The sequence below is a fragment of the Azolla caroliniana genome, unplaced genomic scaffold, assembly GCF_043228905.1.
Source record: "Azolla caroliniana isolate FFs.n. ecotype wild unplaced genomic scaffold, voAzoCaro1.0.p SCAF_12, whole genome shotgun sequence".
NCBI classification, from domain to species: Eukaryota; Viridiplantae; Streptophyta; class Polypodiopsida; order Salviniales; family Salviniaceae; genus Azolla; species Azolla caroliniana.
This window is the reverse complement of record NW_028230447.1, coordinates 20732747-20756817: the sequence shown is the minus strand read 5'-3', so window position 1 is coordinate 20756817 and position 24071 is coordinate 20732747. Positions and strand designations below refer to the sequence as shown.

The following is a 24071-nucleotide window of genomic DNA, read 5'->3' as shown; positions in this document are numbered from 1 at the left end:
GATATTAGACTTGCCTCACTAGAAGTAAGAATGCATTGTCATGATATATAAACTTGCCTAACTAAAAGCGAGCATTGCATGATTATTGGTAGTCCACCAAGGTTACATAAGTTAGCCTAGAAGATTACTTGTTGGAGAAGATAAATGAAGTGAATGAACAAAGGCTAGCAATTACGTGCACGAACCATAGTATAATCATTAATGTACGTGAATAATATTAGGAATTGGCAAGGTTTGATTTCGGCTTAACCAATTTGGGAGTTTCCAAACTTGAACTGAATTGGTTAAGCCCAAATTGGTTTAGGAACCGGTTTAGCCAAGCCGATTAAGGCTTAACTAGTTTGGAAATCGGTTAGGCCCAAATCAGTTTGGTTTGGCTTGAGCCATCTCAAACCAGTTAAGGAAGCTCAAGCCTAAATTGAACCGAACTGTCAAACCATTTAGAAACGGTTTACCAGTTCGGTTTAGGGTTGAGCGAGCCATTGTTGATTCCTAAATGATGATTCCTAAATAATATCAATCATCTAGTTGAACATGTAGATGTTTTTAAGTGATCATATGTTTCATTGATGCCTACAAAATCAATGATGAAGCAATGACAAGTGGAAATACTTAAGAGTCATTAGTACTAATCCTAGAAGAAGTAACCACTCTAAGCGAGTCCATATATTTAAGATCAACATGCACAAGTGATGATTAATGCAAGATGTATTGCTAAGGTTGGCAATGGCAACAATCAAAGAAATATTAAGATCTCGTATTTAATTGCTAAGAAAAGTGCATATAATCAATCCTATTACTTCAATGAACTAGTGGTGGATACAACTTCTCATCCAATGATATTCCAACTAGAAGATTATGAATAATTACATTTAAAGCAAGTGCAAGGTTGTATGTATCACTCATGCATAAGTATGCTATGAAAAAGAATAGAAAAGAAAGAAAGATATACTAATGTCTTCTAAGATCAAATTTGGCCCATGAGAATAGATAATAAAATAAGGAAAAGAAGGCAATATATTGACCAAGGAGCATGATTGCAAACACGCCATACCTATAAGCCTTGAATCAAGATACCCCAAAAAAGGTTTAGCTAGTAACCCAAAAAGGAAATAATTTATTTTTTTCCAAAAAAACCCAGAAAGGAATTGATGATGACTCAGATATTTAAAGACAAATTCAAACTGCTCTTACATGCCAATGTACCATTATTGTGTTTGTGAGACTTCTTTCGTTCGTTCAACATTGAACTTAGAATGAGCTTCACTTAAATTAATGGTTCACACAAGAGACACATGCAAAAATCAAAGCATTGTTATGTTTGTGAAATTCCTTTTGTTGTTCCAATATTGAACTTAAAATGAGTTTCACCTAAATTAAGGGTTCATATAAGATAGACATGCAAGAATCAAAGCATGGAAGTATAACCAAGCCTCATGCATATAACAGATATGTCCAGAAAAACAATGTGTGATTGGAAAGAGTTCTTTGAGTAAATTAGATATCCATTCATGCAACTCTTCTATTCTGATTAAATATTTCTTAATTTCTCCAAACCACACTATTTGCAAACATTAATCTTTTCTACTTATTGCAGAAGCTGATTTTGATTAAGTGCCAATTTATGATCAAATTGTTAATGTATCACTATTTGCAAATATTGACATTTTCTACATACATTCGAGCATGCAATCTCATTATTTACAGTCATATTACATGACCCAACTTATTTCTCAACTGAATGACATACATACTGGGAATATGATTTAATACTCATTTTGTATAATTAATTTGGCACTTCAATGATGGGAGATAATTAAACTGCTGCTTAAATTTGAAAAACATTATTGTTAAGATTATGCCCTTATATAAAGTGCTGCAAGAAAACTTTACTTCAAAAACCATGAATTCAGGGATAAGATCTGGGGATTAACTTGGACAATTTACAAATAGTGTTAGGTGTTGATTAACTTAAAGACTGAATTAATTTAATAAGGACAAGTCCAATATAAGAGCCTTGAATGTGGAGGAAAATGAGTAGAGAGAATGAAGAATGGGGAGTGCAAAGAAAAGGTTGTAGCACCATATACCTTGGATCTAGTGTCTGAGTATAGCGCTATCCAGATATCACATGGGCAAACACAAAAATGTGACAATTTTCTGATGTTCAACATGGGTGTTTATGTGTGTAGTTAAGTAATAAAACACCTTTTGGCCAAACATCTCCCCAATGTGTAATCCAAAAGAGTTATGATGTTCCCTTTGATGATATTGGCTGGTCAAGCACCTTACAAACTTCAACTTCTATACCGGCATCCATAAGAATATATATCCATGCATGTTGTTGTTCTGAGAGACGATCACGAGGACCTTTCACCTCCACAAGCTTTGCCTTTCCAATCAATTGGGAGCTCCTTACATCATGCTCTTTACACTTACAACAAGAATTTGACATGTTTGATGATGTTACACGCCACAGTAAAAGGTCAGGCATACCACTAGCCAAGCCTGAATAGTCCTCAGCTAAAACCTTGCAAATAGAAGCCAATCCACATCCACCTATACATGATACAATTACTTGAAGTTCTTCAAGAGACTGGCGCTCCCAATTTAAGCCTCGGCACACTCTACCAAAATGCTTTGACCATGTTGATGCCAAGAGCTGAGGTGCTTCTCCACATCTTATCCTTCTCAGTTTCTCTTTGATCATAGGCTCTCGTTGGGGATAGAATGCATCTGTGTTTAAGTCAAGGGGTGCATTCTACAAAGAAAACTATGTCTCCTTAGCGTAGAACATATAATATGCCATTTATGATTATAATGATCTTGTGTGTGTCAGTCATGTGAGTTCACAACTGTATTAAAATTTATGTTCAGCCTAATTCCAACCTATAATATCAGATATTCAGGTTTTCACTCAACAAATCTTTAATGTTTGCTATGTTTTATACGATATCATGGAGCATATATATGCCCTATTCTTTGAGTGTTTGTAGTGTTAAAACAGATATAATGACCTGCTGGGGATCTCCTTGTACAAGTTTGTGTATTTTTTTTAATCACGGTGAAGTTTCCCATCAATAATATAATGCATTACCAATGATGTTCAAGAGAGTTCAGATATTTATCACATCCAGCATATTCTTCCTTTCCTGGTTTGATCTTTTTAGCATATGCCGTATACCTGTTTTATATATAGTGGTCATGTGCATTGTGTTCTTGACCTTTACTTTATTGTATTGCATTGAAACAGTACAATATTCATTGCGAAAAGAGAGAAAAGAGAGGAGGGATGGTATGCAATCTTGTGGTTTATCACTATGGAACATTCATCCTATGTGACATTTCCTTGTTTCTTGGTTGCTTAATGATCCACAGAAAACACAATATGGTCGCAGGATCGCATAACTAATTGTGTAAACTTCTATTTCATATGATGCATGGAAAGATGCATATAGTTTAGGAGAAATCACAAATGACATAACAAAGATGTGCAAACGTAGGATTTGAAACCACAACCTTGAGTCAAGAGCCTCAATTGCTTACTACTATGTTAAACCATAACATTAAAATAATATAAAATAAAAATCAGGGAGGGAAGCGGAACCTGAAATGGGTGCCAAAACACATTGGGCACATCCATAAATAGCACATCCCACATCAATAGCGCAAACAAAGTCATCCAAATGCCACTCTCTGAGTGAATACCCTGCCAGCTTCCACCAGAGACTCCTGCATAGTATTGGAGTGCCAATTCTTCTACGCCACATTGTTGATCGTCATAACTATAAAATCTACTTTTCACTCCAGCCTTACTATTTAATGGTCTCCCAGTAATGAAAACCTGTAAAACCAATCACGACATCATTTAAAAACTTCTGAATTTTACCGCTATCAAAAGATTTTTGTAACTCCACAACCTCCTTGCATGATCGAGAAAGTGAATTGGCAAAAGATGGCTTTTTCCATCTTCGCGGAGGTTTTGCTAAACGAATCACACGTCTCTGCAAAGCTACACGATCACCATTGCATATTCTAGAATCATTCAAAGCAGATTCAGCGACTTCTAAACTCTCCTCTTTGCAACCTACATGCTCCAAATCAATTGAAAGTCTAGTTGTCCAGTAGCCCCTCCTTCCAGGACACAAAGATCGTCTTAGAAGGTTTCGCAGCAATCCAATTGCTTCTGAGTATCTACAAGTTAAGACATGACAAGATTTTATATGAAAATTATGAACATTCTTTATACTAAATCTGGCATAGATCACCTTCGATCTCGTTCAAGAACAGACACTCCTAATGTAAGAATGGTTGTATACACCCATCCAGCTGTAAAGCATTCAAGAAAGATATCTCCCCTACTATACTCTCCTATACTCATCAGATCTGCTTCATTGGAGCTCAGTTGTATGCATGATCTACTCACACAATGCTCAATGGTTTCATGGTCATCATTTTCAATTGCCATGTCCATAGCTTGGGCAACTTTCAGAGCCTATAAAACAGCAGTCACATATCTGTAAATAAACAAATAAAATATAAAGAGGGCAGAATGAACAGCGAATAGAAATCAAACCTCCTCATATGATAGAAGATCCTTTCTTGTCATGAAAACACCTCTTGTTCGATTGCAAACATAGGAAGGATACTTAGTTGCACCCATGTCGGCCAATAGAAAAGCAGAAAGATCTTGCTCTCCATTCAGAAAGAAAAGCCTCTATATCAGAGGCTAAACTTTTTAGGCATGGAATCTATCATGGGGAGGACAAAGCAAAAGAAACAAGTATGAGACCTCTCATGTTTATTATAAGAACCTGTATGCGCCAAATAAGAAAGCTTGCCCTGTCTGAAAGGCGAACACAAAATCCTACCATCTGAAGAATCAATGCCACTGTAGGCTCGCAACTGTAAGGTCAATGATCCAAGTTAAAAACACATACAAAAGAGTTTACTTCAATTAGAAGCCACTTAGCAATGCATGATAATGACATTTACCTGCTGGTTCCAGTAAGCTTTCTTTGATGGCTATCTTTGGCTGCAATTACTATAAAATCTAGCAGTTCCTCTCGTTTCATTTTACTTAAGTCACCGGGTTTCTTCTATTTAAAAACCAAGTAAACTACTTTATCTAGAGAGATGATTTATATGAGCATCTGCAGCCAATAGTACTATATAGTCAAATACATAGATCATGCATGGAAAGGATTGCTTTCACATCCTGGTCCTGGTAAACTCAAAATGAATTGAAGTTTTGGAATGCATGAAATAAATGTTATAATATATTAACTACTTATTCTAATTTGCAAATGTATTTTTCATTTACCCAGAAGTAAACTCCATTTTATAAATAGAAATATATATCTCAAAAGCTTCTCTAAACTTTGCTTAGAACGTACAACTTGAAAGAGAATTTAGACCTTCTGCCTACATATTCAAGAATATTCTGGTCCTCACCATTTGACTTGTTATTTGCAGAACAAGTTGTTTAAGTTCAGGGACATTGAGTACTTGTATTCTTTCCCTAATGGCCTTCGCAGGACAACCCTCCTCAAAGGTCTCTGCTGAACTGAAAAAATCAGAAGCTGTAGTTCGATATGTTACTTTGGCTTTGCTAAATGATGAAGTTATAAATGGACAAAAATTACACATGCATTTATTGACTTTTTGGCACGAGAATTAATATGAAGAAAAAAGAAAGCAACCAATGCATTATTATTCTACGCTGATACTTACCACCATAATTCTATAGTAATTCTATTATCCTATAAGCAACCAAACTTTCTGTTTAATTGTCACACTACTCCTACTCCCTGGTAGGGAGAAACAAGAGTGGAAGCCAAGAGTTTATTGATGAAAGTTATGGAAAAAAAACAAAAAAGATACAAAATGGTGGTAAATTGATGCAATGATATGCCCTTATGGCTACATTTTCCATGATCTTGCTCAAATCTGGCTTCAGATGCTTGGGTATCCAATTAGAACCAGTCAATCTTCGAGTCATTTGCTGACTTATAATTATAAAATAGAAAGGCAAGGCTTTAATAGTGGTTCAACTAAATGACTTTTGCAAGTATGATATAACAAAAGAATATAGTAAGTTTGGAGCAAAAGCAACATTATGAAGGGCAAGTGATACATCAGTATGACACACGTCCAAATGCAAACCACCATATTAAGCTATTAACTCTGGGAAATTCTGGAACCCAAAAAAAATATCATGGTCTCTAATGCTGATAAAATAGTCTGAAGATTGGCTGTATGCGAGAACATCATGTCATTATGTAGGCAGAAAACAAATGCCTTAGACTTCTGGTAATACAGTGTGGCGCAAGAAATAATGATACATTAACGTATCTAGGTCAAAATACATCAAAATCATGACTACATATTGTGCTACCTTTCCATTGAGAATACAGAAGGAAATTCCTGCAACTAGGTATAAGTGTTTAATCAATACAAAACAGATAGAGCATGTATATACACAAAGAAGGTCTAATATCACGAAGCTCGAGATCGAGATGAACACCTTCCCAATTCAGGGATCTTCACTATGGGATGCTGGAGCCATAAACACATAAAGTTCAGATCATGATGCTGCATGGCCAAATTGTGACATGTCCATTCCACTATTACCTTTCATCCCAAAAAGCAGGAAACCTGCAAAAATGCGTGTTCATTGACAAGAAAATTTGTGGATGGCATCTATGAACTGAGCATCTTTTATTTAGAATCATATTTCATAGAACACCTGTTACACTACCACAAAAAGAATTATAGGGTACTATTTACAGAGTTTTTGTAATTATCTTATTTGCAACCCATGCACGTTTGTGCTTGCAGTGGCATCCACTTCTGCAAATCATATGTCTGAAGCAGGTCAACATCACTGGCTCAATAAACAAATTATAATTTTCATAGGCCTGTATGACTTCATACCTATGAAGATTAATTTCTTTAATTGACTTATAGCTCTAAGAACCCTTGTTTGTCAAGATTCATCTTACTAGAGGCTATAAGAACCATTGCCTGTATATGTCCAAAGATATATTTTCAATGGTGTGAACTACAAAATCCTCCTGTTGGCAACAATTATTTCACAGATCACAAGTTTGATCCGCAAATATGAGAAACATATAAAATCAGAAAAATAGAAAATTAATGGAGAACAAAATGTAAACATCCATACAAACACGAAAAAACAACTGCAGTTTTCACCACTTTCCAGTGTAAGATCATCAACTTCACCATATATAGCCAAGAGAAATCTGTCATAACTTCTTCTAACATGAAAAAGGTTCAAGTGTAGCTATAGGATCTAAATTCTAGAAAATCTTGAGATTCTAGTAGTAAAAAATATGACATACTTACCTTCTATCACACCTTGAGAATGATAAATTGATTGCGCAAGGTATTAAAGTTCTCAAGCATTCCAAATATCATGTGAAGATGATTTCATAAATCATATACACAAATTACACTCTGTTTATTCTGAATCTTTAATTTCGGGAGAAAAAGTGTCCCTTACCTAAAAGCTCAATACATGACTGCTTTACGTTTGGAATCTCGGCATAACTGACTTGTGAAACTCGAAACCATGGTCCTGAAGTACAAACATGATTAAATATATACATAAAGAAGGCAGATGATCTCTGAAAATAAGGCTCACCTTTTCTTTGAGAAAGACGGACAAAAAGGCAACGCGCATTCTCACTCAATGAGAAGAAGGATCCTGGAACATCAAATATGAGACAAATTACGGATACAGAATGACTAAGCTAAACAGGAAAACCATAATCTCCAAAGAAACAAAAAAAATGTCATCAAGCTTGTAAGTACACCTAGAAACATAATCTCCTCTTCGCTGAACAAGTGTGAATCGCGCTCCAAAACAGCCTTTAAAATATATGTAAAATTGTGCAAGTACTTAATTGAATTCTCTTTTCCGTTACTAACTTCTACAATTTCTTGGATCTTTTGCCAGGTCTGTTCAAAGCATTCAGAATCATCCTTAGTGCATTCCAAATCCCTTCGTCTTTCAAATTGGAGTTTAATGGGAACTGGTTCTGACGCCTTCTCAGGGACCTTTAAAATTGTACCCTGAAACAAAGGTAAACTGGCACATGTTGAGGACACTCTACAAAATATATGCATGAAAATAAAAAGACTATCCACTGACAGTTATTTATGGAAAATGCCAGCAAGAGAACATCAAAATTTTTCCTGTCCTTTAGCGATACACATGCAAACACATTTTACTCACAATGGTTTAGGTGATAAAAGATACAAGGGTAGTGAAGCATTTGTTTATGCGTTAGCTTGAAAAAATTAATGCATACGCTTTAGAAAGGATCATAACTTTCAAATAGATAAACCATGTAATTTTGAGTGGTTATAAAACAATATACCTGGATATTGAGTAGGAATCTGTCCAAAAGGCATGAAAACAAGGAGGCAATGGTGCGTGGAAGATGACCAAGTGTAGGATTTCCTTGATTATCTGATCTGACAATCTAAACATGTTTGCGATTAGCCTCCCATATATCTTTTTTCCTATTTTCCTCTGTACGAGAAATTTGCAAGTAAATCAAACCTTAATAGCATTTTGATCTATGGGGTTATCTGGCTCCCTAATGGCACTTATCACCATGTTAACTTCAATCTTCACTTGCTGATTGAATTTTCTGCCAACAATAGCTGTTTCCAAAATGTATAATTCTTTATTCCCACAGTTACTTTGAAATTCTGTCTCCTTTGTTGATTTTTCACACAGCTCAGATAGTTTGTCATCTTGTTGATGATCATTTACATGATCTAGCAATTCAGCCTTTATTGGTTCTTTATATAATTTTAATAAATTCTCTTCTTGAAGATGACTACTTGAACCATCACATTTATTTATTTGTAATATATTTAAACCATCTGTTTTGAGATGGCAAACACAATTACACTGGTCAACTGCAAATATATGCTTCTCCTCCAACCTTTCTAACACATCATGCTTCACATTAATGGGATTTTCATTCTGAGATCCATTTGAAACTGTAATATTTTCACTCTGCTCCAAAATATATTCACTTCTTGCTATTTGAAACGGCATGGTGGTAACCTCAACCTTCATTTTCTTGCTTACGCTAACATTTTTCTTATCATTATTGAATGTCTTCATTTTGCCTTGAAATGACTCTTTTGCAAATTGAGACAAAGTTAACTGGTTGAACTTAGATTTGGGTTTTTCTAGTAGACATAAATCTGCATACAAGAAAAGAAAATTTGAAGACTGAAGGCGGTTAAAGTGTATCACTAAATTTGACCTCTAACAAAGAACCCTTATGTGATACCCTACATATGAATACATGAAGTAGCTGTTTATTTACCAAGATGAATATTGATGGAGTGATCGTCTCCTTTAACATCTCTTCCACACACAGGACATTTTACCCATGTTGAACCACTGTCTTCACTAATTCTGTTGAGACTTGATGGCAACACTATATCTTCCATAGCCTGCCATCCCATACCTTCTGATGGGACCATCTCATTCACTCTACTCAGTGGCTCCAATGAAGATTCAAGTCTATTCTGCAATGCCAAAAATACTCTTAGATGCAGCTCAATGTCTTTCTTAATATATTTGCACATAATGCTTTATAATTTCATCCATGAATGCAAGGAACAATAAAATGAATGGGTAATGCCATCCATGTAGAGGAGCTAGTGAATGTTTATGCCTCAATTTCCTAGAAGAAAACATCAGAAAGGGATTCCACAAGAAACAGCAAAATAAATGGATTCTGTATCAATTTCGAAGAATGAACATATTAGAACAGATCAGGAATTTTCTTTTGAAATTAACATGTATGTCATCCATGTTGGTGCGCTTGTAAAAGGTTATTTCTCAACTAACATTTGAAAGGATATATAGAGAAATATCAAAATGAATTGATTACATACCAACTTCCAAGAACCAAAAAACAGTAGAATGGATGCAACAAGAAGAAACAAAATAGAGGGATTAAGTAACAATTTCCTAGAAATCAAAACAATAGAATGGATCTCCCAACTTATATCAGAATGAATTGATTAAGTGCCAATTTTCTAGAACCAAAAAACATTAGAATGGATCCAGCATGAAACAACAAACAAATGAGGAATGTCAGCCCTGCCAGGGAAGACTAACTTCAAATCCAATGTTTCCTGGATTATTAACTTTTACACATATTCCAGATTCATTGTACGGAGAGAAACAAATACACACAGAAGCACATATAGTACCGGAAATATGTAGATGTAGATATAGATACAGATACAGAAATATAAGAAGGAATGCAATAAAGCCTACCTCGTCAGGCATCGAATCGACAAAACAATCGTAAAATGCAGGGTCTAAACGAAGTCGTTTCCCGACCAAACGTGTCAGCGTTTCGTGACCTCGCAACATCCTCCCCGCAGAAACAGAAACAGAGAATCAAATGCAGAAACAGAAGCAGAAGCAGAGAATCAAATGCAGAAACAGAAGCAAGAAGCAGAGAATTAGGGTTCCGGTGGATCGAGCGCACAGAGGCTGCTACTACTACTGTGCAAATCTGGGGTCGTGTTTAATTTTGGCGGGAGATCCAAAGTCGGGCCATTTCCCGAAATACCCCTCCCTCCCCTTGAGGCTTGCCCCCAAATAACAATCGGCAACGGTTTGAACCGTGAAACCGCGGCTTAACGGCTTACACGGTTCGGTTCAGGTTCGGGTTTTTTTTAACGGTTCCGTTCGGTTTCAATAGAAACCTCGGTTTTAATGGTTTAACGGTTTTTTATTTTTTATTTTGTTTAAATTTTTTTTTAAACAATCTTTTCATTTTCATGCCTTACTCTCACATTTTAGGAAAATCTTTAAAATTTTGAAAATTAAAATAATGAAATATTTTAAGTTTTGATCTAAGTTGAAAACCGAAACCAAACCACGAGACCGTGGTTTTACCGGTTTAATGGCTTCATGGTTTTAACATTTTTTAATGGTTCAGTTTAACAGTTTCGTGGTTCAGTTTTGGTATCAAAAATTTTAAACGGTTCGGTTTTGACCCTCTTGAACCGAACCGAACCGTTGCCGATTGTTGGCCCTAAACCCTAAACCCTGCTGATAGGAGCTCTCAAGGGGCAAAGAGTTTGTGTTTTGTTTTTATGTTAAAATGTGCATTCTTGTGTGTGAGAGATGATCGGTGCATTTATATTATTACGTGTAAGTGTGTATGTGTAAGTGTGTGGCGCGTATGTGTGATTATGTGCGTACTTTTACTTTTCTCCACGTGTCTTGCTTTTAGTTTGACTTATCCTCAAGACCTTGGTTCGTGTTCTTGCCCTCCGGATGTGAATGCTCCATTCCATACCTTATATTCTTATAGCGTTCAATACCTTGAATTCTAAAACCGCTTTCACACTCCTCAAGCTCAACTTATCCACTCTTGAGATCATCGTCAGTCTTCTTTTCCATCATGCTTATAACTCCCATCATGTCCCTAAACTGTGTATGTTTTTCTATGCTCAGTCCCTTGGTAAGAATGTCTACCAATTGTTGATTTGTACTCGCATACAAGTTCAACAAATCCACTTCTCCATCAATCACTTTTTCTCTAATAAAGTGATGATGCACTTCAATGTGCTTTGTTCTTGCATGGAACACTTGATTTTTTGCGAGCTGAATATTGCTCATATTGTCTGGAATAACACTCGACCACAACCGAGACTCAAACACTTTATGAAAGAACAAAACAAAAATTGAGGTTCGTACATTTACACAGAAGAGACGACACAAGATGTTTACGTGGAAAACCCTAGTAGGGAAAAACCACGGGAGCCCACATACTCCAACTATCACAATAAGAGAAAAAGGTACAACAGGAGACTGAGAGGCAATGACCTCGAGCTCTGTATCCTCGCCAACCGGTGGATACAACAAAAACTGATTCAACTTCTCTTCTCTCTCTCTCTCTCTCTCTCTCTCTCTCTGTACAACAATGATACAACTAACAACAATAACTTTTGAAGTGATTGCCCTAAGTCATATTTATACTTATATGACTTAAAAACTATTTACAAATATAACCTTTACAGGCACAACATAAACATATTTGTAGATATGCCCATGGATCCGGTTCACACCGGATTCATCCGGATACCTTCCAGTCCGGTTCCTTCCTTCGGCTCGTCCGATCCAGCTCCTCGGGAGGGACCAAACTCCCAACAAACTCCCCCTTCACTCCGGCACGGGATTTCTCGTTAGTCCGATCCGTCTCCGACATGTGTCCAATTTGTCGGCTGACAACACCTTGGTCAGCATATCCGACCCGTTCTCCTCTGTGTGGATCTTTGTTAGTGCGAAGTCTTGATCTTCTACCTTCTCCCGGAGCCAGTGATATCTTCTCTGGATGTGCTTGGTCCGGGAATGGTAGGTTGTGTTCTTAGCAAGGTGGATGGCACTTTGGCTATCACAGTAGAGCCGATTCATCGAAGCTTTCCGACTCCCCCTCATCGGTCAGCAATACGTGCTCTGCATCCGGAAATCTTCGGGGGGCTCTTCTCTCTCTGAGAGGGTATCTCCGTCCTTGGTCTTCAACTACCAGTTCCTCCGTTTGTTCTCCATCTGAACCCGATTCGGGGTCTTGACCAGTTCCGGTGTCCAAAACTTCTTCTTCGGTAGGTCTAAATTCTTGTCTGACTCCGACCAGTTCTTTGAGTGTCGTCCGGCTTCAGGCCGGATGAGTCCTTGTGTCTTTCAACCGATCTTTGTTGGTGAATCCAGAGTCTGCTATCTTCTTCTCCGACTCCCAGTCGGCAATAGTCTTGTGTTCCATGAAGACTATGTCTCGATTCTGGAACACCTTCTTGTCGACGAAGTCCCACACTCGGTAGTTGAACTCATCATCGTTGTATCCAAAGAATATGCATGGCCGGGACATTAGATCCAACTTTGCTCTCTTATCCTTTGCAACATGCACATAAGCGAGACAACTGGATACCTTAAGATGCCGGTAAGACACGTCTTTAACCGGTCCATACTCTCTGTGGTGTGTCACCTTCCAAGGGTGTTGAGGGTGATCTATTAATCACGTACGTCGTCGTCATCATCGCCTCAACCCAAAACATCTTGGATAACTTTGCATATGCTAGCATGCTTCAGACTCTCTCCGTTATGGTTTAGTTCATCCGTTCAGCCAACCCATTCAATTCCAGCGTCTTCGGCACAGTGAATTCGAGTCGATTCCCTTCGACTGACAATAATCCTCGAACTACCCCCGATATTCGCCTCCGTTATCTGCTTGAACTGCCTATAGCTTCCAGCCAGTTTCCCTTTCCACTCTCGCATGGAGCTCCTTGAAGATAGACAACACCTGATCCTTCGTCTTCAACGATGAGACCCACAACTTCCGGATGTGGTCGTCTATGAACATCACGAAGTACCGCGATGCAGCATGTGACTTCGTGTCCACTTGACACACATTGGTATCCACCAACTCTAGCAATGCATTCCGTCTCATCGGTGGTCTTGACCGGAAGGAGGTTCAGTTTTGCTTGTCGGCCAAGCAATCGGTGCACTTCTCAACATGTGCATCTTTCACCTCCGGAATGAGGCTATCTCCGGCAAGTCTTCTCATCCCCTTCTGGTTCATATGACACAGTCTCTTGTGCCACAACTCACCGGCATTGTCGGATGCTATGTTCACTTCTTCCCGGGATATTCGGGCGTGCATTAGGTACAACGTGTTGATCTTCCGGGCTCGAAACACGATCAAGCTTCCTTTGTTGAATTTCATGACTCCATTCCGGATGCTACCCATGTAGCCTTCATCATCTAGCTAACCGGTTGATATTAGGTTCAACCGAACCTCCGGAACGTGTCAGACATCCTTCAACAACAACTTGCACCCGGTTGATGTCATCAACCACACACCACCTATGCCGACAATTCAGCATGACCCTTCATTCCCCATCTGGTCACAATCGAGATCGCCGACTCTGTAGGACAAGAAGCATTTCCGATCCGGTGTTAGGTGGAACGATGCTCCGGAATCAACAACCCATGTTGTCTCGTCGCCGACAAGGTTTAACTCATTCTCCTTGGTGATGAGCAACAATTCTTCTTCACTTGTCGCGATTGCCGACGTTCCTTTCTGATCCGGACCTCTCCGGTCCGAACTCTTCTTCGAATCAGTGGTGTCAGCCCCTTTCTCTTTCCGGAAATGCCAATAGTTCTTCTGGAAGTGCTCCAGCTTCCCATAGTAGAAGCAAGTAGGCCTCCCCCTTAACTTTGATCTCGTCCCCAATTGTCCCAGTTTTGGGGACTCCAATTTCGGTCTCTTCCCCGGTTTTGGTCATCTTTTGTAACCAAAGCCTTCGGGTCGGTTCCGGATTCCCGATCCTTCCGGTGAGCTTCTTCATCTAGCAAGCTTGATTTTACCCTTGCTAGGGACAACCGCTTTCCTTCCGGCCCGGCGTTGCCCAAAGTGACAACTAGCGTCTCACAACTATTCGGGAGGGAACCGAGCAGGACCAATGCAAGTACCTCATCGGCTAGAGGTACTTCAAGCGAAGTTGTTTGATTTATGAGCCCCTTGAATGCGTTCATGTGCTCCGCCATGCTGGATCCGTCCTAGTACCGGAGTCTTACTAACTTCCGGAATACCGAAACCTGATTTACAGTGTTTTTGCTCTCCAACATGGTGCTGATTTTCTCCTAGAGCACATGAGTCGTCGTCTTCATATTTTCTTCATTGAAGTTGTTGTACATGCTCATGTCGATGAAGCACCATATGTATGCCGTCGTCTTCATGTGCATCACCTCCCATGTTGTGGCATCGATCTTGTCCAATTTCTTGTCCCCGAACTGTATCGACAGCCAGAGATCTTTGACCACGAGCATGTCCCTCATCTTCGACTTCCACACTTGGTAGTTGGAGGCGGTGAGCTTGAACATGCTTCTGAATGACTCTTTCATTTTCTTGTTTGCTCTGATACTAGTTTGTGCGGAATAACGCTCGGCCACAACTGAGACTCAAACACTTTATGAAAGAACAAAACAGAAATTGAGGTTCGTACACTTACACAGTAGAGACGACACAGGATGTTTACGTGGAAAACCCTAGTAGGGAAAACCCACGAGAGCCCACAGACTCCAACTATCACTATAGGAGAAAAAGGTACAACGGGAGACTCAGAGGCAATGACCTCGAGCTCAGTATCCTCGCCAACCGACGGTTACAACAGAAATTGATTCAGCTCTCTCTCTCTCTCTCTCTCTCTCTCTCTCTCTCTCTCTGTGTGTACAATAATGATACAACTAACCACAACAACTTTTGAAGTGATTGCCCTAAGTCATATTTATACTTATATGACTTTAAAACTATTTACAAATATAGCCTTTACAGACACAATAGAAACATATTTGTAGATATGTCCATAGATTCGGTTCACACTGGATCCATCCGGATACCTTCCGGTCCAGTTCCTTCCTTTGGCTCGTCCGATCCGGAGGGACCAAATTCCCAACACATATTGTCACACCAAATTATGACTACACCATCTATATACTCTCCCAAATCAACAAGCAATCTTCTGATCCATACTTCTTCACAGGTAGCTATTGCAGCTCCTCTATATTCAGCTTCAGTACTTGATAATGCAATAATAGCTTGTTTCTTGTTACTCCATGAAATAACTGCACTTCCGAATGTAAACATATACCCACTCGTGGATCTTCAATCAGTTTGGCTTCCAGCCCAATCAACATATGTATATCCTTCCAACTTTATGTCCATATCAGCCCTATAAAACAGTCCATAGTTTTGAGTAGCTTTTACATACCTCAAAATTCTTCTAATGCAATCCAAATGGGGCTTTGGTGGCTTTTGCATAAACTGGCTGACTAATCCAACTGCATAACACAAATCAGGTCTTGTTATAGTCAAGTATATGAGGCTGCCCACAATAGACATGTACATGTTAACATTTGCTATTTTTGCTCCCAAATCAACCCTCAATTTGCAATTCGTATCCAGTGGTACATCAATAGGTTTGCATCCAAGCATTCCATATTTCTTCAACACAGTTGTAACATAATGTTTTTGGAGCATGTTATTCCACTTTCAAATCTGATCATCTCAATACCAAGAAAGTATTTTAGCTCTCCCAAATCCTTCATATGAAATTGCATTTCCAGATTTTTCTTCAGCTTGCTTATTTCATCCATAGAATCACCTCCAATGATTAAATCATCAACATAAATCAAAATCACAGTTACAATGTAGTCATCCACAATCTTTACATACAATGATGGATCAACGTTTGACATTTTGAAAGCAATTTTTTTCAGAGATTTTGAAAGTTTCCTGTGCCATGCTCTCGGTGCTTGTTTCAGTCTATAGAGAGCCTTATTCAGCTTACAAACATATTTTGGATGCTTCTTATTTTCAAATCCTCGTGGTTGACACATGTATACTTCCTCTTCTAAGTTACCATGTAAAAAGGCATTTTTTACATCCATATGTTGCAGAAACCATCTTTTGGTTGCACTTATAACGAGTAGTATCCTCAAGGTTGCCATTTTTGCAACCGGTGCAAATGTCTCATCATAATCAATTCCTTGCATTTGGGCATATCCCTTTGCAACAAGTCTTGCTTTATGTCTACTTACATTCCCATTGGAATCATGCTTTGTTTTGTAGACCCATTTGCAACCTACAACATTTTTTCCTTTTGGCAACTTTACCAAATCCCATGTTTTATTTTCAGCCAATGCATCCATTTCTTCTTGCATTGCATTCACCCATTTCTTCTCAGCTTTTGCTTCATCAAAACTATTTGGATCAGGGATTTGTACCACTTTAGACATATATGCATAATGCATAGCCATGTATGTATCATAACCATATCTTTCAATAGTTTTTCTCTCTCTATCCGATCTTCTCAATTTCTAATTTACATTTTTCATTGCTTTTTCAGCACTTGTGTACCCAACTCATCATCCAATGATACATATGAATCTACATCTTCCATGTTTCTAGATCCTTCATCAAGCATTGCATATTCTGGCATCTTCTGTTTTCCCTTATTATTATCATTTTTTTTATGTCTTACATTTTTTCCACTCCAAGCATTTGATTCAGACTTACTACCAGAGTTTTCATATGGTCCAGTACATGCTATCGATGTTGGACTTTGTTGTCCAACCTTGTTTCCATTTCTATGGCAATCACTTTCATTTTCAAATTTATTCATGTCTTCATTTTCATTGTCTTCATTAGTTTCTGCACTCTGTTTTGGGTTGTACCAACTGGCCAACTCATCAAATATCACATCACGACTTACTACAATCCTTTTTGTCAAAGGGTTATAACATCTATACCCTGTTTGCTCCTCTGAATATCCCACAAAAACACATTTTTCAGCTTTTGGATCAAGCTTACTTCTTACTTCAGCATGTACATGAACATAAGCAAGGCATCCAAACACTTTTAAGTGTCCTAAACTAGGTTTCCTGCCATAGAAACATTCTTCATGAGTTACTACATGTACTCCAGATGTTATGCATCTATTTAGAATATAGTTTGTTGTATTTACAGCCTCAACCTAGTAATACAATGACTTCTTCTTTTTGTCATCAAAGCTCTTGCTATGTTTGCCAATGTTCTGTTTTTCCTCTCAGCCACTCCATTTTGTTGTGGAGTATATCTACATGTGAACTGTCTCCTTATTCCTTGATTTCATAGAAAATCAGAGAATTCATTTGAGAAGTATTCTCCTCCTCCATTCGATAACATTTTATTCTAGTTTCGGTCTGCTTTTCTACCATGCATTTGAACTTACGAAAACACTCAAATACTTCACTCTTTTCTTTCATGAAGTAAACCCATGTTTTTCTTGAGCAATCATCAATGAATGTTACATAAAACTTGCAACCACCAATTGATGCATTTTTTGTCGGTCCCCATACATTCACATGCACACACTACATCTCAATCAAATGTATGCACATGAACATACACAAATGCCTTTTTACCTTTAGCCTTTAGGTATACATGGTTATACCACTTGTAAGCACATACATTTACATATCCACATGATTTTTATACATTTTTATACAAATCTTCTATCCAAACTCTCTATGCATGTACACAGACAAACCCGCTAATTGGTTCACAAAGCCCACATTAAAGAGGTGCCATCATCTTCTTTGTTTCTTCATTGGCAAGTCATCTTCCTTAGTTTAGGTCTTTAGTAGAGCCGCTCAATTTCACACATACACATATAATTCTGCAACATGGGTTGGATGCAAGATATGAAAAAATGGCTTGAAAAATAGGATGCAACACACTTGCTTCATAATGTATCAATAGGTTCCTCTTGAACAAGGTTGTAATGCTAATGTATCATGACATGGGAAAAATGTGGAGCTCATGGTTCAACCATTATATTATATACTACAAAACCATATTCTTCATCAAAGGAGGAAACTGCACCGATACTTCTATTTGTATTTCATGAAAATGTTACACTTTTTGCTTCACATGTCATGTTTTACTTGCAAAAATGATAATCACACATTCCATCTCTCTCAAAGAAGGGGTTAAAGGGGTTTCTTGAAGAAAGTGGTTTCTAAGCATTACCTTATACATAATGTAAGACATGTACATCATCCTTTTGGATTATATCTAGTAAATCTTTGTTTATAGATTCATAAGCTTAGCCATAACATTGGGTGAATTATCTCAACTAGTGGGTTTGATGTTTGTGCTCATTTAAAACTTTTTAATTTGAGATTATCTTCACTAAATAATAATTACAAAAACCAATTTCAATAGCCTAACAATTGACCAACTATAAGAAAAAGAAAAGATGAACTTGTGGATCCATATTGTCTTAAGAATTAACCAAACATTGAAACAATATATGTGGCATCCAAAAACTAATCATCTTTAGGAATCGAAGAACATTTCGTATGCACCACTTGTGAATATTTCAACAAGAATCCAACACAATAGTGTAGCACCATCTTATATGTTCAAGCTTGGCTATTGCTCTCTTTATATATAAAGAATCAAACATGATGCACAAAAGTGGACAAAGATGTAGAACTATCTAATGGAATTAAAGGTACAATCATTTCTTGTGCCAATGATTGCTCTATTTGCTCTTTGAGAATATATATCATGTTTTGCCAACAAATAATTCCTATCGAATGTTTACTCCTCTATTACGTATGTAAACATACGCTACCACTTGTGGCACTAACAAATAGTTTGCTTCTAATAAAGGAAGGTTTTGAGAATAATTTCATTTGATTGGGCCAAGATGTGTGACACATTAATATGAGAACTTTGTGTTACCTCTACACCAATAAGATTGAATTATGCTCACATTTGTCATGTTTATAATGGACTTGAAAATGGCTACATAGTTATAAGTCTGTCATTTCCATTGTAAACAAAAACCATGGTTTTTAGGTCAATTGAAGCAAGACATTATAGGATAACCCCACAAAATATTCTTTTAGTGTGGCATTCAGAATTTGCTCCTATAAAAGAATCTACAAGTTGAACATAAAAGCATGATAAATCAATACAAACGATTAGTATGCTAATATGGATTTGTAAAACCCAAGGACGCTACTTAGAAAACAAAATTTCAAGAACCAATGGCTGAAAATGATGGCATTGCAATATTAAAGTTAAACAAATTCAGTTTGAGGCGGAAATGCGGTCGCTAGTATCTCTTGATTGTGATATTGGTTAAGTTACAATAAATTTCTTTATGGGATTCAACCACATCCCCAAGGACTACATTTGTCAATACAATGTTTGAAACCTTACGCTTTGAAAGCGAACCTAATGGAAGAGAATATTGAAAGAAGAAGAGCATGATTCAAACTTTGTGGGTTGAGCACTTATTAACAGACAACCTCTTTTTATCTTTTAACAACATTATTGGCAATACTTTTGTTCCTTCCTATTTTCAAAAACTTTTAAGCATTTAGACCAAACATATTGTATAAACATATGATGGTGTGAAATCATATCACATCATATAATAGGTTTAGTGCAAATTTACATTATTTTTTCTTTCCACTATTGATGGATGCGTTTGGACCATCCTCTAAGAAAATCATTATAATATTATAATACATGTCATTGTCTTCAATTCCAAGTAGATTATCCAGATTTATTGTTTAATGATGAAAATGTAACAAGGTCATTTGAAGACAAACATTCCGTGACTTTTGTTCCATTATTTTTAACATTCACATTATAAGCTGTAAATTGAACAAAAAGAGAGAACATGAGATCCCTAATTTAAGGCATAACTTTGGTTATCTTTGATGATCAAAATGAAATCTATTCTAATATGCTTTAGAAAAATGATTTCTTCATAATCAAGTTTTCTAGTTTGGCGAAAATTTACATTTGTCTTTTTATGTAGTTGCATATCACTTGTCAATTGATGCAATCCTACAATTCTTATTCTTCAATAGGAATACCTAGTAGAAATTATTGATTTCAAGAAATATGATGAGAAAATAATTGTAAGACGAACCTAGTAAAAGATGACAAGATCTAATGAAAACGTGGTGCAAACATTTTGTGTTAATCCTTTCATGTTCGTATCTACAAAAGATCGCCTATTCCAAAGAGATAAACCATTGAAGTGAGGGAGAAAGTCGTGGGCTATGTTAATGAAGTGTTTACAACATCCTTTACATAGATGTGGCAAGAATGAAAAGTTGTATTGTCCAACAATAGCCATATATTAGGACGATTTCGTTCTCATCAAATTTTACAATACGTAATTTTCGTATAATGTGTACGATTTTTTTTGAAATGGTCGCAAAAACATCAAAAGATACCTATATCTCCTTTTACATGTAAACACTTGGTGTACTCAAGCACCCTTCACACTTTCTTGTGTTCACATATATCTTCAAAATATTCAGATATGCATCCATTAACGGGTCATCAAACTTTTACTATGTTATAGATGGTACATAAATTTATAATATTTGGTGCGCATGAGTTTGAAAAAGATTCTAAACCTTATTGTGTTGCACCATTTTGCATGATGGTTTGACAATAAGGCCATATTCAACAACAAAAAAGGGTTTGCCACAAACTCTTGTGGAGAATGACATCATGGATCTATATCATATACAACATCCTATCAAATTTGTGTGATCCTTGTAGTGTCGGCACATGGACTCCCCTAATTGGGCTTTGAATGTCTTTGCATCCTCTTATTTCCCCTAGTTGGCCCTTCTAGAGGCCCACCATTTTGCATGATGGTTTGACAATAAGGCCATATTCAACAAAAAAGGGTTTGCCACAAACTCTTGTGGAGAACGACATCATGGATCCATATCATATACAACATCCTATCAAATTTGTGTGATCCTTGTAGTGTCGGCACATGGACTCCCCTAATTGGGTTTTGAATGTCTTTGCATCCTCTTATTTCCCCTTGTTGGCCCATCTAGAGGCCCACCATTTTGGGGCAGATATGTCGCCCCTAATAGACTCAATCATCATCCTCAATGATAAATTTAGGGTACATCCATTTAAGATCTCATGCACATTTCAAGCATAAGCATCGGGTGCTTTCATGAGATATGTGAATCTAAACAACAAGAAATCTAGCAAGATTAGTCCCAAACGTGGAGGATATTTGAATTCTACATAAAAGTAAAACAAAGACCAAGTTAAGTGGATCCAAATTCCACATAGTAATAACTTTCTGTTACTCCTATGTCCAACCATCATAAGTGAAGCATATTGCATTAATGGGGTCAACATGTATGTGACTTAAACTTAGAACTAAGGGTTCTAATCTTACTAACAACCAACGTTTTAAGGGTGATAATTAACTCAATTACATGATTTATGAATTTCATTATTAACAAAGCAACCAACTATAGAAAATTTTAAGGGATTAAGACTAAGGAACTAACAAATTATACACAATTTCATGTTCAAGAATGCCTTTGTCATTAAGAGATTCCTTGTTTTCAACAAATTACAGACATCATTATATGTGTTGGTGGTATTTTTCTTGGGCTAATAATCCTTTAAATATCCTCCCAAGAAATCCAAAATGTGTCTAGGTGGCTTTATATGAAGTCAAATATGGACTCACATAACCAAAAATGTATTCATCTAGTTGTTCGATCTTTGTTATCTAGACAACCATCCTTGAGTTGATAAATAATAGATCGTTCCTCTAGTAATGTTCAAGAAGGTTAGTTGGACTACCATCTAACACTATTGTTGAATTATAAAACCATAATATTGATTTGTTAGTCATCAAATAATCTCAATTGGATATGTCCAACAATATTGTACTTAGATGATGCTTTCAAGTGATTGAACCTATGGGACACCTTGTCACCTCAACTAGAGTAACGATGAGAGTTAGAATCACGTTAGTAGTTGTCATATTGGTATGCACTTTCAACTCGTCTATGATTATCGATAGAGGGAGATTCTAATACCAATAATCTCTTCAAGATTCTCTTTTCCAAGTTTTGAAATATAGAAAAATAAAACAATAAGTTCCCATGTTTCTTTTTGCTTAATTGGGTCATTGCAAGTCTCCTCAAAACATAAATGTCTCTCACACAAGGCCCATTCCATGCATTCAAGATTTTGTCACAAGTGAAAATTGATTAGACAATACAAGGATTTTCAAGCATGTGAGTAGGAAATTAGTGACCTCCATGTTTCCACAAACTTATTAGCTTCCCAAAATCACATGCCGACATTGAACCAACTATGGATGTGGTTGGAATCATGACAAGCCATGTCTTTTGCTCTATTAACTTATGTCTTTATTTCAAACTCAAGTTAAATTGTATTTCTTGTAGTCACATCCCATTAGTAGAAGAGTTCAATCCAATGATCTTGTTTTACTCTATGAAAGATGAGCACATGTAAATCTTAACCAAGGAGAAAGTTTATATTTATATTGATGCCTTCTATTGCAAAAGCAAAGTATAGGCCTTCATCATAGCTCACGTGATATTACAATAGTTGCACGTTAGAGATAGATGAAAGGAAACGAAGGATAATTGTTATCATTATGGAGTTGGAGGAGATGGTCACATTCAAATGGATGATAACATAAGAGGAAGTGGTGTGGACTAACCATTTAGCCCACTACATTCTACGTTCAATACATATAGGATGTCCAATGTCATAAAAAAGAGATTTGACACTATAAAAGAGACTTAATATTGTGGTGTCCCTTTCATGTGAGTGCATGCCTCTTAACACACCACCCTTTTAGCACACGACCCCTTTTAGCCCACCCTTTTGAGACGCATGTAGCTAGGCCAGCCCAAAATGGGTACCTTTGTATCTCTATAAATTGAACGATAAGTAAGAAGCTAGGCAAGCTGGTTTGGTTTCCTTCTATGTGCATTTCACATCATTGGTGGAGAAGCGGGGTAAAATTTTAGCCATTACCACCTCGTTCATGGCATCCCAATTCCCTCCCATCGACGTCGATACCCCGATGGACCCCATCACTGTCACATCACCTTTCGAGCTAGTCGGATGGGATTTCATGGGACCTTTTCTCGAAACCTCGAGGGGCAACATGTATATCCTGGTCATAACAGAATACCTCACCAGGTGGGCTGAAACTGTTGCCTCCCAACTCTTGCAGAAGGTAATTTTTCAGCATGGTTGCCCTGTCCAACTCTTATCGGATCAAGGCCGCCAATTCCATGAGGATGTCCTCAAGTTGTCACAACTCAACTAGGTGTCCAACAAGTGTTTACGTCCCCGTACCATTCGCAAACAAATGGCCTAACCGAACGCCTCAATAAGACCCTCAAGCAAGAGATTGCCGCTTACATCAATCCATGCCACAAAACCTGGGATCAAATCTTGCCTTTTGTCACCCACACCTACAATACATCCGTACAGGCATCAACACGAATAAGCCCTTTTCGAGCACTCTATGGGCGCGACCCTCGGCTCCCACTAGAATCGTCCATTGACGTCCATTCCAAACCTACCAACATGGATAGTGCCACTTGGGGT

General features: G+C 37.4%; 1 protein-coding gene across 2 annotated transcripts; it reads right to left on the bottom strand.

The window, feature by feature from the left end:
• Window positions 1-1828: 1828 nt before the first annotated feature.
• Window positions 1829-10469, bottom strand: LOC147857455 (zinc ion binding/nucleic acid binding/hydrolase). 2 transcript variants are annotated; one of them, XM_087328326.1, is made up of 15 exons: window positions 10340-10469; window positions 9375-9579; window positions 8591-9249; window positions 8406-8510; window positions 7839-8097; window positions 7667-7729; window positions 7526-7600; window positions 5455-5582; window positions 4996-5099; window positions 4815-4905; window positions 4577-4717; window positions 4269-4495; window positions 3921-4194; window positions 3608-3844; window positions 1829-2761 (listed from the first exon to the last, which is right to left on the bottom strand). In XM_087328326.1, the coding sequence occupies exons 1-15, from the start codon at window positions 10436-10438 to the stop codon at window positions 2249-2251; spliced, it is 3180 nt and encodes a 1059-aa protein (XP_087184452.1). In that variant the 5' UTR covers window positions 10439-10469; the 3' UTR covers window positions 1829-2248. The 2 variants fall into 2 exon arrangements, with proteins under 2 accessions (XP_087184452.1, XP_087184453.1); XM_087328327.1 differs by having other exon boundaries at window positions 4996-5096.
• Window positions 10470-24071: the final 13602 nt, after the last annotated feature.